General features: G+C 44.8%; 1 protein-coding gene across 1 annotated transcript in view; it reads right to left on the bottom strand.

The window, feature by feature from the left end:
• DDX11 (DEAD/H-box helicase 11) overlaps window positions 1–9,969 on the bottom strand; it is a 35,506-nt gene extending 25,537 nt beyond the window's left edge. The window contains exons 1-4 of the mRNA XM_029954859.1: window positions 9,821–9,969; window positions 6,812–6,904; window positions 5,257–5,445; window positions 4,886–5,033 (exon numbers count right to left, since the gene is read on the bottom strand). Coding sequence (XP_029810719.1) covers window positions 4,886–5,029 — 144 coding nt within the window. The 5' untranslated portion in view covers window positions 5,030–5,033; window positions 5,257–5,445; window positions 6,812–6,904; window positions 9,821–9,969. The remainder of the gene's footprint in view (window positions 1–4,885; window positions 5,034–5,256; window positions 5,446–6,811; window positions 6,905–9,820) is intronic.
• Window positions 9,970–15,654: the final 5,685 nt, after the last annotated feature.

Genomic DNA, 15,654 nt, shown 5'->3' with positions numbered 1-15,654 from the left:
TGAGCTGAGGAAGTTCCTACGGGGATGGTCAAAGTTATCCTCTAGAAACAATTGTGAATACCCTCTAACACAAAGATAAAGGAGATCTAATGAGGCCCTGCACTTCTATGCCCTCTAATGAGACAGCAAAAATTTTAATTGGAAAATGCTAAAAGGAAGTATGACCAAATGCTTGCTTTAGTTATGAAATAAACTTAATAAAGTACCCACAATATTCCTAGCTTTGAACAATGTTATTTCATGGGGTACCATCCAAGATATCACAGTTATAAAATTTATGCCAAGATAAGTAAATTCATTCATTCTAAACGCCCACACTGTAGCAAGCACTGGGATTGATGCTGGGAAACAGCTCTCTAAAAATCCCAACAGGCACGAACTTGACACACGACCTGCAGGGCCTGACAGTTCCCTGAGAAGCACGGGCTCCAGGTTTCAGAGTGCCCAAAACTGCAACATCACACACAGGCACGGGGGCACAAGGTCAGAAGGTCAGCACAACATGGTGGGGTCATGAAAGGCTAAAAAAGGTGACACGTCCAAGGCATCACAAGGACCTAAGAGGGAAGCTGGCCACCCAGGGCAGATGCTCAGCAGGTGAGGCTCAGCATGTAACAGCATGGCAATGGAAGAGCTTACCAGAGGTGAGATGTAGACAATGTCAGAACGTGATGGTAGCTGAAGTCACAACAAGGGTATGAGGCCCTGGAACCAGGAACACCAACAACAAAGGGCTGAGAAGAGGAAGAGGATGCACGGAATGGGCAGAGGCCTGAGATGGGGACGTGTGCCTCCAGGTTAAACAGGGCAGGAATAATACGTGCTCTTCTGTGTTCTTTTCTGAAACATGCTAAATTTACACCAAATGAAGAAAAGGGGCTTAAATCACACAGAAAAAAAGTGGAAGAAGGGAGAGTAACAGGTTTTAGGAGAGATGGAAAGCAGAGAACTGGGCCTGATAGAGTAAAGGACTGTAAGCTTAAGTGCCTGCAGAGATCTCCCCAGATTCCCCCTCAGAAGCCCCAAAACCGGCAGGGACACCCCTTCCCTGCAAAAGACAGCACGTGCAGCCTCTGGAGGAGCTAAGCCAGGAGGGCTCCAGAGAGCCCTGCGAAGGGTGGGGAAGAGGGCTGAAGTCAAAGTAGGACACCAAAGAACATGCACCTAAAGCCACTTCCCCAGGGAATACTGGCATCAGCCTGGGACTAGAAGGCAAGGGTTTAGAGAAGCCTTTTCTGGAATAAGTGGATGGCTCAAGAGAAATCACACAGACACTGATCCCTGGAGGCCCAACAGAGAGGCCAGTCCACCAGTCCACAGCCAGCTTGCGTCACAGGCCTATCCATCAGCTCTGTGGTAGATTTTTCTTGAACACCAATAGAAGACAGCCAAGGATCACCAGACATTTGAGGAAAGCCTCTCAACAAAACACAGAACCCAAACTGGGGGAGGGAGAAGGCTGCACAAGGAGATGATTCGGGAGGGGATAAATTCAAAATACTACTATAATTGATATCCTCACAAATATATTATTTCCATGAAACAAAAACAGGATGCTATTTTTAAAAATCAAAGAATAAGAAAGGTTCTTGAATATTAAGGCTAGGATAATAAAAATAAACTGGATATCAAGACTAGACAGCAAAGTCAAAGAAATCTTGTGGAAGTAGAATTTAAAGCAAAAACAAAACAAAACCTAACCAGGATGCCCAAAGAGATGGGCAATTAGAAGAAAACATAATTACAGGATTAACCAGCAAGTCCAAAACTCAAAAAAATGGGAGTACCAGGAAGATTATCAAATGTGAGAAGATGTCTCAGAATGGAAAGATAGAAGCCTCCAAGTGGAAAGAGCCCATCAAGTGACCCAACACAAGGAACTGAACACACACATCTGACTCATCAACATGAGATTTCAGATACAAAAGATAGAGGAGATCCTGAAAGCTGTGAGGATGAGGGGGGTGAGTTCACAAAGGACTGGGGTGCAGGTTGCCCTGGACTTCTTGGTAGCAACAACGGAAATTAGACAGGAAAGGGAGCAGTTGTGAGGGAAAAAAGCATTCTGCAGCTAGAATTATATACCCAACCAAACTATCAGTATCAATCAAGAGAAAGGCAGATTAATACACTTTCAGCAAGTCTCAAAATCTTATTCAGGAATATTCTCTACCAAAACAAAGAAGATAAGGAATCCAGGAAACAGAAACTCCAACACAGAAAAAACTTAAGAATACACAAAACAACATGCATGAATCCCCAAAATATTATGCTGGCTGAACAAAAGAAGCTGGTCACAAAAAAATACTTATGATATGATGCCATTTTCATGACATTTTAGAAAGTTAAAACTCATCTATGGAGGGGCGCCTGGGTGGCTCAGTCAGTTAAGTCTCCGGCTTCGGCTCAGGTCAGATCTCACGTTCGTGGGTTCGAGCCCCGCGTCGGGCTCTGTGCTGACAGCTAGCTCAGAACCTGGAGCCTGCTTACGGTTCTGTGTCTCCTTCTCTCTCTGCCTCTCCCCCTCTCATGCTCTGTCTCTCTCTGTATCAGAAATAAATAAAACATTAAAAAAAAAGCTTAAAAAAAACTCATCTATGGAGATGGTAAGTGATTACTGACTGCCTGGGGTGGGGTTGGGCTGGGGTGTGAGGGGAGGAACAGCACCTGGGGGTACAACACACTTTCTGGGCTGATGGAAATGTTCTGCATCTTTATTGTGGCAGTGGTTATAAGGGGGTTTCCATCTGTCAACACTCACTGAACTTGTGGACTTACAAGGGGTACATTTTATTGTATGTCAATTATACTTCATAAGGTTGCTTTTTTTAATTTTATTTTTAAGGAGGAATGGAAAATCTTGGTACAATAACTGTGAAGCCGATCGTAGGAACAAATGGGACAGGGGCACTTGGGTGGCTCAGTCAGTTAAACGTCCTGCTTCAGCTCAGGTCATGATCTCACAATTCGTGGGTTTGAGCCCCACGTCGGGCTCTGTGCTGACTAGCTCAGAGCCTGGAGTCTGCTTCAGATTCTGTGTCTCCCTCTCTCTCTGACCCTCCCCTACTCACACTGTCTCTGTCTCTCAAAAATAAATAAAAAACATTAATAAAAACTTTTTTTAAAAAAAAGGAACAAATGGGACAACTTCAAGAAGGAAATCTACAGGGTAAAATGAAATTGGTAATTACTATAGACTGAATTATGTCACCCCCAAATTCGTATGTTGAAGCTCTAATCTCCATGTGACTGTACTGGACAAAGGGCTTTCAAGGAGGTGATTCCAGTTCAAAGAGGTCCTAAGGATAGAGCCCTGATCCTATAAAACTGGTCTCCTTATAAAAGGGGAAAAACACTAAAGATCTCTCTACCATGTGAGAACACAAGAAGGAGGTCCTCTTCAAGCCAGGAAGAGTCCCCACCAGAAGCAGAGGCTGCCCAAACCTTGATCTTGCACTTCCCAGCCTCCAGAACTGTGAGAAATAAATTTCTGTATCTGAGCCACCCAGTCTGTGGTATTCTGTTATGGCAGCTGAGGAGACAGACTAAGCAGTAATTTTTGTATGGAATATCCTACGGAGGCCACTGGATGGTGTGAGAGAACCCTGGGAAAATAAAAATTTTTCAAGAAGAAAACCCATGATCAGAGCATACTGGCTTAGCAGAGGCTAAAACTTTCCATCTAACTACACAGGGAGGGTGGGGTTAGAGAGGGAAAAGAAATGGTAAGAAAGCTGCATCTTAGCTATCACAAGAGGAAGGTACGATGATTAAAATCCTTAAATTAAGGAATAGTACCAAACTTACAATTTCAAATGTGTGATGCAAATATATTTCTTAGGAACCAGTTACAAAAATTAAAAGTATCTGCCCAAAGAACCAAGTTTAGTAAATTTAACTTTTTAAATGACGTGTATTATTTTTGATTGATGTTTTGGATCACTTTAAACAAGGGAGAGGGATATGTTCAACAACACCAACTACTGGAGAATGGTCAAATAAGGACTTGAAACACCCAAATCTATTCACCAGGAGGCCTCTGTCACACTGAGAAACACCTCAGTGGACTGGTAGGGCAAAAAAGTCCTGCCGCTCTGGATTAAGAGTCTCCTGTAGGCCAAACTTGCCGAGCTCCACTGGATGACAGAGACACAGAGGAGGGCTTCCAGGAGTTGGAGGGCTTCCAGGAGGTGGAAGCCTCGTTGGGGGACCTTCACATCAACGCAGCCATGTCACCACCATACAGTACATTCTAAGTGAGCGGCCAGAGGCTGGCACTGCTCACCACCGCCCTAATCCTCCTCAAGCCACCCTCTGATAAATCCTTCCCTCATTCTAGTCCTAGGAGAAAAAACTCAGGGGCCTTTGATTGGACTCCTCCAGCACTCAGTAACCTCCTTCCTGAAGATAAACTGATAGGTTTAATCTGTGAAAAAGCCAAAGTAATTTGTTTCTCAACATCAAAGCAGTTGTGTGCCCAAAACAATCTGAAAAGGTTTGGTGTTGTAGGTTTTGGTTTCTACTGGCATTCAAGTTCTTTAGCCTAACTGTTCTCACACCCTGGGGCTGCATTTATTTATTTATTTTTTTAAGTAGGCTTCACACCCAGCACAAATCCCCACATGGCCCTGCCAAACCCATGACCCTGAAACCAAGACCCGAGCTAAGATCAAGAATCGAATGCTCAACTGAGCCACCCAGGTGCCCTTCTGTTTAACATTCTAATAGAGGAAGTGACTATTACTCAGAAAGCTAAACAGAGAATTACTTTGCCCAATGTCAAACTATGAAAATCTCTGCTTATGGTAACATGCTAGGTAGCCTCTGCTGTGTCAGAATCAGATTATTTCAAGACCCTTCTTAGCCCCTGATGATTCATACTTACAGTGCCAGTTGGACTCTCAAATATTCCAATCTTGCCAGCCTCCAGGACCCGATAGAGCTCAGCCATGAAGTCTTTCTGGATGGAATAGGGTGTGAAGGGAAAAGGGAAATGGATGCCACCATCCTCCTGGGTTTTATCAGCCATGGTCCTAGGGGAAAAAAAATAGATCTGGAAGTAATGACTTGAAACCTAGAACAGTTCCTAAGAGCAGTCTCAATACTAGCGATGGAATTTCTCCTTAGGTTATACACTTTTTTGCAAGCAGAGACCATGTTCTCTCCATTGTAGACACCATCACAAAGCCATACCCAAATCATGTAATCCACTTAGTGATATTTATCAGAAACAGCTATGCAATCCCCCCCCCTTACCTGGGATTACTTTGCTTTTTGGACACCCTTCTAATGCCTCCAGGAAAATGCGGAGACTTCCTCTCAAACACCTGTGCCTCTGAGGTCAGGGATGTCGCTCCTGGCTACCTCTGCAGGATGGTTCCCTCACATCTCTGCAGTGTAGCCTTTGCCTGGCACAGCTGCCTCACTGAATCCTGCTGGAAAGACCTGGAAGATCATGACGCAGAAGCAGAGAATTACCAGTACATCTCATTCCATGGCACAGGTCCACGTATACATACGTTATTTCACAGGTATCTTTAGTGTACTTCTTAGCTGTCCCAGCCTCCATTTCCAGTATAAACCAGAGCCTCCTCCTAAAACTCTTCCAGCCTTAAGAAATAAACAGTTTTCTGTCGGGTTGCAGGCTGGTGGAGCTCTCTTCACAAGGACTGAGACCTGGCTGCAAGAACTTCCAATACGGCGATCACAGCATTTCTTGTTCCTTGCCAGGCTGAGGTCTAAGAACTCTGCGGCTCCATGTTTATTTCATCTTTTTTCCTCCTCTTCTGAACCAAATTTCTCTATGATAGCTTCTCCATACCCTTTCTTTCATTATCATTTGGAGGACTGACTCTTCCATCCTGGTTCCCACTCTCTATGGAAGTCACTGCTCCAAACTATTGGGCAGGCCCACCTCTTCTAAGTACAAATACCAATCAATCTGAAATCCACTTACAATCTTGCTACATAGCTGGACTCAATAAGTCTAGTAAGGTGCCCTATATTTATGAAGAGAAGGGTAGTTGCCATGATGTTCTTCCAGTTTATAGTTTAGGGACACCTGGGTGACTCAGTCTGTTAACCATCCAACTCTTGGTTTCAGCTCAGGCCATGATCTCACGGTTTGTGAGACAGAGCCCTACATGGGGCTCTGCTCTGATGGCGTGGAGCCTGATTGGGATTCTCTGGTTCTCACCACCCCCCCCCAACTTATGCTCGCACGTGCGAGCATTCTTTAAGTAAATAAATAAACTTTTTAAAAAGGGTGACTTTTAAAAACTAGGACAGGTCAATACTGAGAGGGAGGCATGTAATCAAAAAAACCATTCAGATCAGGAAGAAAAGAGGAAGGTATCTAGCAAATTTTGATCACTCCACAGGCCTTTTTACTACTATTATCTCAGTTAACCTGTACAGCACTCTAAGGATACAGCTCCTGGATACTAATGCTTACTGAAATTAGTTTTCAAAGGCACAGCTGCTAAGAAGAACACCAGGGATCCAAACCAAGATCCATATGGCTCTTTTAGTCAGATTCATCTGACAAAAGATAGAGTAAGTATAAAGGGAGATCTACTGAAAATATACATATTGAGAAATTAAGAACTGAGACAATGTGCAAAAACCTAGAGCTGAAGGCACTGGCAGAGTGGGATTTCTTGCAGACCAGAACTACAAAGTAGTCCGGATTCTAAGAGAGCTCCAAGAACCTCACCAGCAAGTAAATACCCATGGACTGTCCTCCGGCTCTGTCACATGCCACACGGAGTCACTCACTAACTTCCTCTGCTTACTCATAGCTTCTGCTTACCTAAAACTGAAGCTTGCACAGGGCCTCTTCAGCGCCTCTACCTTTCAGCTCCAGCTCCCAATGCCAAGGGAAAAATCTTCATGTCTCTTAGTTCTAAATCCCAAAAGAAAAATCTAATCAGCACTGCCTCTCCTTTTAAAATAGATTACTCACTGGTCAGCCTAGACTGGTATGGTACCCTACCTGATATAATCAGCTTGGGCTCATACTTGCTGTCCCCCACCCCCTTCCACCCCCACATGGGAAATGATGGACATTTAAGACTCACCTTACCTCCTTAGAGATGACTCCCTCTCTTTCTGGCCACCCCACATGGGTCAAATACCACTCCCATCCAAACAAACATACCATCTTACTTTAAGTCACTCTTTTGTCTCATTACCCTATACTTAATTTCTTCACAGCTCTGAGCACTAGCAGAATATACATGGCATAAAAGGAGGAACCTTGTCTGCCTTGTGCTTCTCTGCCCCTAGCACCGGAATAGGTACCTTGCCACCTAGCAGGCATTCAAATAAATTTTGATGAAATGAATGAATAGCCAGCTTGACATGGTGGCTGTAGGTAGAGGTTTGTGTTCTTCAGAGATATGGGTATATAGTAGGCCCCATGACTAAAATATCTAGTCCAAGGGCCCATTCTTTAATGGCTCAAATTGTTTTCACATAACCTCACAGCAACCCCGTGTGATATTTTTACTAGCTCTATTTTATAGATGAAAACGCTCAGACTCAGAAAGATTGAGACTTGCCCAGTCACTTGGCAAGTGCTTGAACCTAAGATCTGAACCCCCATCTGCCAGACCTCCAAGGCCCTGGGCTTTATATTTCCTCCCTCTTCCTCCCACCAGAGCAAGCAGACTGAAAAGAAAGACTTGGTTACTAAACTTCAGAATGACAACATGAAACAATACAGAAGAAAAGCAATTATTATTTCACTTCCCTGTGGGTGGTAATTATGGATCTCATTATTCCCAAGGCAGCACAAGCCAAATCACAAAGTTAAAAAAGGGTTTTGCATAAATCCTTGAATAATGGATTCACTAAGCGCTATTAAGGTCATTTGGTGTAACTTTTTCTGACTTCCTCAGGTTAGTTGTGGGGGGGGGGGGACAACCACAACCCCCCCCCACAAGTTCTCCCTAAAATTCCCCACCTGTGTCAAGGCACACACCATACACTTATCAGTGAGGTAAGATATGGATGAACTATATCTCAGCCCGGGTGGCTCAGTCGGTTAAGGGTCCAACTTTGGCTCAGGTCATGATCTCATGGTCTGTAAGTTTGAGCCCTGCATTGGGCTCTCTGCTGACAGCTCAGAGCCTGGAGCCTGCTTTGAATTCTGGGTCTCCCTCTCTCCTGCCCCTCCCACGGTCATGCTCTGTTCCCTCTCTCAAAAATAAACATTTATTGGGGCGCCTGGGTGGCTGTTGGTTGGGCCTCCGACTTCGGCTCAGGTCAGATCTCGCATTTGTGGGTTCAGGCCCCGCGTCAGGCTCTGTGCTGACAGCTAGCTCAGAGCCTGGAGCCTGCTTCCTGTTCTGTGTCTCCTCTCTCTGCCCCTCCCCCTCTCATGTTGTCTCTCTCTGTCTCAAAAATAAATAAAAAACATTAAAAAATTTTTTAATAATAATAAATATTTATTCATTTTTGAGAGACAGAGGGTAAGTGGGGGAGGGACAGAGAGAGAGACACACACAGAATCTGAAGACAGGCTCCAGGCTCTGAGCTAGCTGTCAGCACAGAACCCGATGTGAGGCTCAAACTCATGGACCACAAGATAATGACCTGAGCTGAAGGCGGAGGCTTACCCGACTGAGTCACCCAGGTGTCCCCAAAATAAACAAACATTTAAATAAGCAAATAAATGACGTAAGATACATGAAAGCACCTCAGGAACATATGAGTTCTGAGAGTTCATTTTCTCCAGTCTCCAGTTATCACTCATTATTTACTTGTGTATAAACTATTGCTGTAGACTGAATTGTGTCCCCCCAGAATTTGTGTTAAAGGCCTAACCCTCCCATATGGATTGTATCTGAAGACAGGGCTTTGGGGGAGAAACTGACGTTAAACAAAATTAAAGGGGTCCTAATCCTTACTAGGAATGGAGGCCTTATAAGAGGAAAGAGGGAGGAATGCTCTTTCCACAGCTTGTGAGGATGAGGGAGACAGTCCGCAAGTCAGGAATAGAGCTGTCACCAGGAACAAACTATGCCAGCCCCTTAGAATTCCCAGACTCTGCAATGGTGAGAAAATAAATTTCGGCTATTTGAGGCCCCACCCCACCCCCGCCTCAGGTATTTTATTACAGCAACCTAAGACAAGGCTGTTCCAGGTACTATTGTGTTGTCAGGCTCCTAAAATACTTGAACTTCACGCACCTGGAAGACAACACAGTCCCAAAAGAAAAGCTTTCCTGCACCTGCTGCTAATCCAAGTGCAATGCTCCAAGGCCTGGAGAGACAGCCCGGCCCGCAACACCCACATTCCACTTTGCAGGGGACTTCTGTCTCCCTCTACTTGTGAGCATTTATTTCCACTTTTATGACACTTCCTCCAACAACCTGGTCAATTCCATTCATCCCAGTCCTCTTGACTGGACTCTGCTCCACCTCGATTCCTTGATGGGCAGTAGAGCAGAGCCATTAACAGTACGGGAACTGGGCTCCAGTGGCCTGCTCTGAGATCCCAGCTTATGTGAATACCCCTAAGGCTCAGGCTTCTCAGGTAACAGCACTTATTCAGTGCCGTTGCACTGACCACTACATAAAGTAATTTATGAAAAACACTTAGCACAGCCGGGCTAAACTGAAGCCTCCAGACGCGGGCTAGCTAGTTTCACTCCTAAGCGCCTCCGTTGCCAACCCTCCTGGTCGGCCCTTCCGCCTCCCATTGGCTTCTAGCCTGCAATCATGCGCTGGCCCCGCCCCTCCGGCTTCAGAACTTTTTCCCGCTCCCGATTCGCACTGCCCCTCAGCACTACAGTCCGCCGTGTGTGCGTTTCTACCAGCGCCTCTTTTCTTTCCTCTCGCTTCGCCTTCTCCTAAGCGGGAGCTGTGTTCACCGTCTTCGCCGGCGGGACTCCTTCGCAAAGTGCAGGCCGGTAAGGAGCTGAGTAGTCTGAGCATAAGGCTGCGGAATTTGAACCCGCGGTCCCTCTCCGTCAACGTTGGCCCCTGGGAGGAGCGTGCTGCTTTGTCACGCCCCCGAACCACTGCGCCTGCGCACTCCGAAACTCGGAGGGGTGGGGCGGGGGTTGATTCTCTTTTGGCGCCACTGCGCTTGCGCGGCGGACTCAGGGCTGGGCTTTTTTTTTCTGGCGCTGGGAATCCTGGTCATGATAGACCCCTACAGGCTGTGGTCGGAAATGCTCGCTAGTTTTGGCCCTATTGCTTCAAAGCTCCGCCTCCCTCCCCCTCCTCCTCCACCACACTCTCACTCTCTCCCTCTCTCTCCCTCTCCCTCACTCCCTCTCCCCCTTTCCACCCTTAGGAAGCCTCTAACACACACTCCCCATGTGAAGCCTCTAATTTAAAAAGCACCATTGGAGAAATAGAAGGCGATAAGCCATGAAGGTAAGTCGGGTCTGGTTGTAGAAGACTTTAAACAGCAAGATAGTGCACTTAGACTTCATACTTGTTAAAAACAAAATTCAACCAAGTACATTTGAAGATCTAATTGGCTCTTAAACAGTTCTTAAATCCGCAGCATCTCATCTAGCAAGCAAAGGGGAGCTCCACTGAGTTAAACAAAAGAAAGGATTTTAAAGACAAAGAAGGCATTTAAAAAAAAAAAAAAAGAAATTTGTTAGCAAGGAATTTGGTTAGGCAAGGTTGCCCACCACGACCTCCTTCCAAGGGTAACAGAAGGAATATATCAGTAAATTTCCTGGTCGTTGACCAGGAAATTCCATATTGCCTAGTTAAAGGTTATAATTCCTGGATGCATTTTGGGTTTTCTTTTTAACATACTGTAAGCAATTTTCAAGTCACCGAAATGTTTTTAAACAGAGAGGTGAAGTTGCAAAAGCAATGTCTTGGAAATATTAAGCCCAAAGCAGTGTGAAGGTGATGCCAGCAGGCCAGGTCCAAGGACTCAGAGTGGGGGTCCCACAAGACCAGCCAAGAGGGCCCCTGGCTGCACACAGGATAGAAATCAAACCTGTGAGAGCTTATTTGGAGGTTCTAGTTGGGGAGTGCCGTTACTCGTATACTCTTAACCAAAGAATGGTCCTCCTCTATCGGGGAAGGTCTTCCTCTTCAACCGAGCACGCGTGCAAACTGGTGCAGCCACTCTGGAAAACAGTGTGGAGGTTCCTCAAAAAAATTAGAAATAGAATTACCCTATGACCCAGCAATGGCACTACTAGGAATTTATCCATAGGATACAGGAGTGCTGAATCAAAGGGACACATGCACCCCAATGTTTAGAGCAGCACTGTCAACAATATCCAAAGTATGGAAAGAACCCAAATGTCCATGGATGAATGGATAAAGAAGATGTGATTTATATTTCAATGGAATACTAGTCTGCAATGAAAAAGAATGAAATCTTGCCATTTGTGACAACGTGGATGGAACTGGAGGGTATTATGCTAATAAAGTAAGTCAGTCAGAGAAAGACAGATATCATGTGTGATGCCATGGGTGATGGACATTGAGGAAGGCACTTGTTGGGGTGAGCACTGGGTGTTATATGTTAGTGATGAACCGTACAGGAATCTACCCCCAAAGCCAAGACTACACTGTATACACTGTATGCTAGCTAACTTGACATAAATTATTTTTAAAAAATCAAGCTGGGCTAGCTGGAGATGAAAGCAGAGTTTATTGAAACTATAGAAAAGGCATAGACAAAGTGTCTGGGAGACTCAGAAAGGAAAGGAGAGACAGTCTGGTCTATGTTTGGGATCTAGTGTTTTTTATCCAGGAGTGTGGTCTGTTGTACGTGTCCTCTCAGGCGTCCAGGAACCAGTTAGAACAAAGAGAGGGGCCCAGGTGTTATTACCTGGAGCCGGGGGTCTTGGCGCCATGATGTCCCGTGCCAGTGGTCTGGAACACACAGGATGGCTTCCTCTGGTGATTCACACCTGGTCCTTCCTTCGATGTTAATGATTTTAAAGAAATCATTAACTCCTTGTCTCTTCCAAGGAGGATATACATTATTTGCACTATGAGGCCTGTGTAAGGTGGGGGTGCAAGTCCTAGCAAGAAGAGAAGCAAGAAAAGGAGCAAAAAGCAGATTTTTATGAAGTCCTTCAGTTTCCCTCTCTCAAAGGGTGTTTGGGAGGGAGAGAGACCAGAAGCAAGCGAACAAGCCAGGTTATATAGAAAAGCAGACAGTGCAATAGGGACAAGGACGTCAAGAGTGCCCGCAGTAGGAAGGGAGGGGATGGAGGCAGTTACTGCTAGGCCGTAAACCTAGCTATGACCCTCTATCTTCCCCTCATCCTCACCCCATGGATTGTACATGAGATTGACACTCCTAATGTTGGACCCTGGGCTTTGTCCCAAAGGTAAAGTCAAGACTATTAGCCCCATGTGGACCGCCTCTGCATTTTTCTTATTAAACAGCTTTAGATGATACCACTCATTGAATTAACTTCAAGACCTTCTTAACAAAGTCCTCTCAAAACTCAAAGCCAGGGAGAAAAAAATTCCTATTCGTGTACAAATATGTTTCCTGTAACTCAACAGTGAGAGCTACTTAAGCCCATTATATATTCCCTCCTTTCCTCTGCTGCTCATAACCTCAAAGCTACATGTGTGCTGTTGTAGTTTTCATTGGCCAGCATTTTTCGATACTTTTTTTTCTGTTCTTACTGCTTCTTGATCATTTTAAGTATACGCTCTAGTAAGTCAGACCATCTGGAGTGGATCCCCACTGCACTATTAACAACCTTAGTGACCTTACAAGCTGTTTAAGTGCTCTGAGCTTCAGTTTTCTCAGCTCTAAAATGGAGATAGTGACAGAACCAACCTTACAGGATTCTTGTGAGATAAGGTGCTAAGGTACCTTGCATGGCACATTATAAAAGCTCAACAAAGTTTAGCTGTTGCTAATGTTGTTTTAGCATTCCTGTGCTTTTTTTAATGTTTATTTCTGAGAGAGAGAGAGAGACAGACAGACAGACAGAGAAACATGGAGTGCAAATAGGGGGGGCAGAGAGGGAGACACAGAATCCAAAGCAGGCTCCAGGCTCTGAGCTGTCAGCACAGAGCTGGATGCGGGGCTCAGACTTACAGACTGTGAGATCTTGACCTGAACCAAAGTCAGACACTCAACCCACTGAACCACCCAGGTGCCCCTAGCATTCCTGTGCTTTTAAGTTTCTTTAGATCCCCTATAGAAATAGCTGTGATATAAATCTAACAATAAATAAATAAAATCTAATAATAAGTAAACTCAGGTCCTACGTGTAAATCAAATTTTGAGATTTAGGCTTTTGGCAGTTGCAAAAACAAAAATGAGGTCGGGAGTGATCATGCATTTTGAAGGGGTTTAGGAATAGTCTGTCTTTGTCCCGCAGTTTGATGGGGTTTACGTTAGTTGCATGCCACACTGCTGCAGGCCAAACCAGGACCTCTCGAAGGCATCTTTTTCTGAGGTATAGTCTGGCCTTGACATTCATCAATTCAATAAAAACCAACTGAGCATCAGTCCAGAAGCTGAATTATCCTAATAAACTCAGAAAGTGTCAGACTAGTGGGATGCCTCGGTGGCTCAGTTGTCTCTCTCTCTCTCTCTCTCTCTCTTTTTTTTTTTTTTTGAGAGACAGAGACAGCATGAGCAGGGGAGAGTCAGAGAGAGAATGAGACACAGAATCTGAAATCAGGTGTCAGGCTCTGAGCTAGTTGTCAGCACAGAGCCCTATGCGAGGCTCGAACCTGAGCTCATGACCTGAGCTGAAGCCAGACGCTTAAACGACTGAGCCACCCAGGTGCCCTGCACCATGTCTGACTCTTGATTTGGGCTCAGGTCATGATCTTTCTGTTCATGGGTTCAAGTCCCACATCAGGCTCTGCACTGACAGTGTGGAGCCTGCTTGAGATTCTTTCTCCCTCCCCCTCTCTCTCTGCCCCTTGCCTGCTCATGCTCTCTTTCTCTCAAGATAAGTAAATTTAAGGGGTGCCTGGGTGGCTCAGTCGGTTGAGAGTCTGACTTTGGCTCAGGTCATGATCTTGTGGTTTGTGGGTTTGAGCCCTGCGTCGGGCTCTGTGCTGACAGCTAGCTCAGAGCCTACAGCCTGACTTTGGATTCTGTCTCTCTCTGACCCTCCCCTGCTCACTCTGTCTCTCTCTCAAAAATAAAACATTAAAAAAAATAAAAAATATAAACTTTAAAAAAAGTATCAGACTACAAGTGCATGATCACTAAATTTACATCCATACCAATGAATTCATTTATAACAGAGCTGTTTCCAGTGAGTGGAAGCTAATTTATCTCTTTCTATTGGGGAAGTCAATGTGAATTGGAAAATTGCTTGGTAAGCACAGAATCAGAGCAAGGAAAACATAAGAATTTGAGTGAAACATTATCACCTACGCACTGGGAAAATCCCATGAGATGTGCCTGTCATTTAAGAGAAAACCTCTAGAGACCAGATTGCTCCCATCCCCAGGAATCCATGTGCTTCTCCCTGGAACAGTGTAAGATGCACCCTGATATTACTTCTCTGAGCCCTAGTTTCTTTGATTACTATGTCAGCGTACATGTAGTTAATGACGTTTCCTCACTAAGCCACACTCTGGTGGGCATGGGTCCTCACATAATAATAGGTGGGTCTAATTCATTGGACTGAATTTATAGGCTGCCCCATCAATGTTTCTGTGAGGTATTCAGCAGTGTTTGAAAATGGAAGGCTAGAGTTCAGGAAAGAGATAGAAGTTCAGTATATGGATTTGATCACCCCTGGGTAAAAGAACTAAAGCCATGGTAAGTGATAAAATTTCTGAAGATGTGAACAGTTAAAATGCAGGGGGGAGAGGAGGCATTGACATGCAAAAAATGTCTGGCCCTTACCTTATACCATATATAAAAATGAACACAAAATGGGGGCACCTCGGTGACTCAATCGGTTGCACATCTGACTCTTAATTTCAGCTCAGGTCATGATGCCAGGTTCGTGGGACCAACCCCTGCCATACTTGCTCACTCACTATTGTTGAGAGCTATTTGAACTTACTGGTAGAGTGAAAATTCCCAGTGAGGGTACAGCAAGTTTGCACGGTCTCTTGCCCCCAGATAGCTCCCAAAATCTACCCTCTTGAAACTAGTTTTTTCTGCTTGGGCACCAAACCTCAGAGTGCTTTGCTGATTAGTGTCAGGAGCTGCCTGTCCCCCTGCCCTGTCCCTGAGGTATGATTGCACCTGGTCAGGTAAACTAGATGCACCCTAATGCAACATATAATTTTCCTCTAGGTAATTAACTGATAACTGACTACCTTCTGGGCCTGAACGCCTTTATGAAAGTCACTACTGCAATAAAATGTATCAATCGTCTTTGGGACTATGAGAGCAGGCATTATGTCTCCTGAGAACCTGCTTTTCTGGGAACTTTTCTTAGAGTTATAAACAGCCAAATGACCCTTACTCATAAAAAACTGACCTTTACTAAACAATGCTGTTTGCCTCTTGGTTAAAGGTTGCTTCCTTAAGCCTAGACCTGAGGTTTTGTAAAAATACCTATGACACCATGAGTGCCTGTAGCTAAGTTTTTTATGACAACCAGAATTGTAACTTCTGCAGAACCCATGTCCTGGAAAATTTTAAAACTTATCTATGAGAAATTATTTACTGCTCTTTTTGGTTCTTGTATCTTTTGCCATAAATAAAGCCTGA

This window comes from Suricata suricatta, chromosome 10, assembly GCF_006229205.1.
Source record: "Suricata suricatta isolate VVHF042 chromosome 10, meerkat_22Aug2017_6uvM2_HiC, whole genome shotgun sequence".
NCBI classification, from domain to species: domain Eukaryota; kingdom Metazoa; phylum Chordata; class Mammalia; order Carnivora; family Herpestidae; genus Suricata; species Suricata suricatta.
Note: the sequence above shows the minus strand (reverse complement) of the source record. Positions and strands in the feature narration are given on the sequence as shown.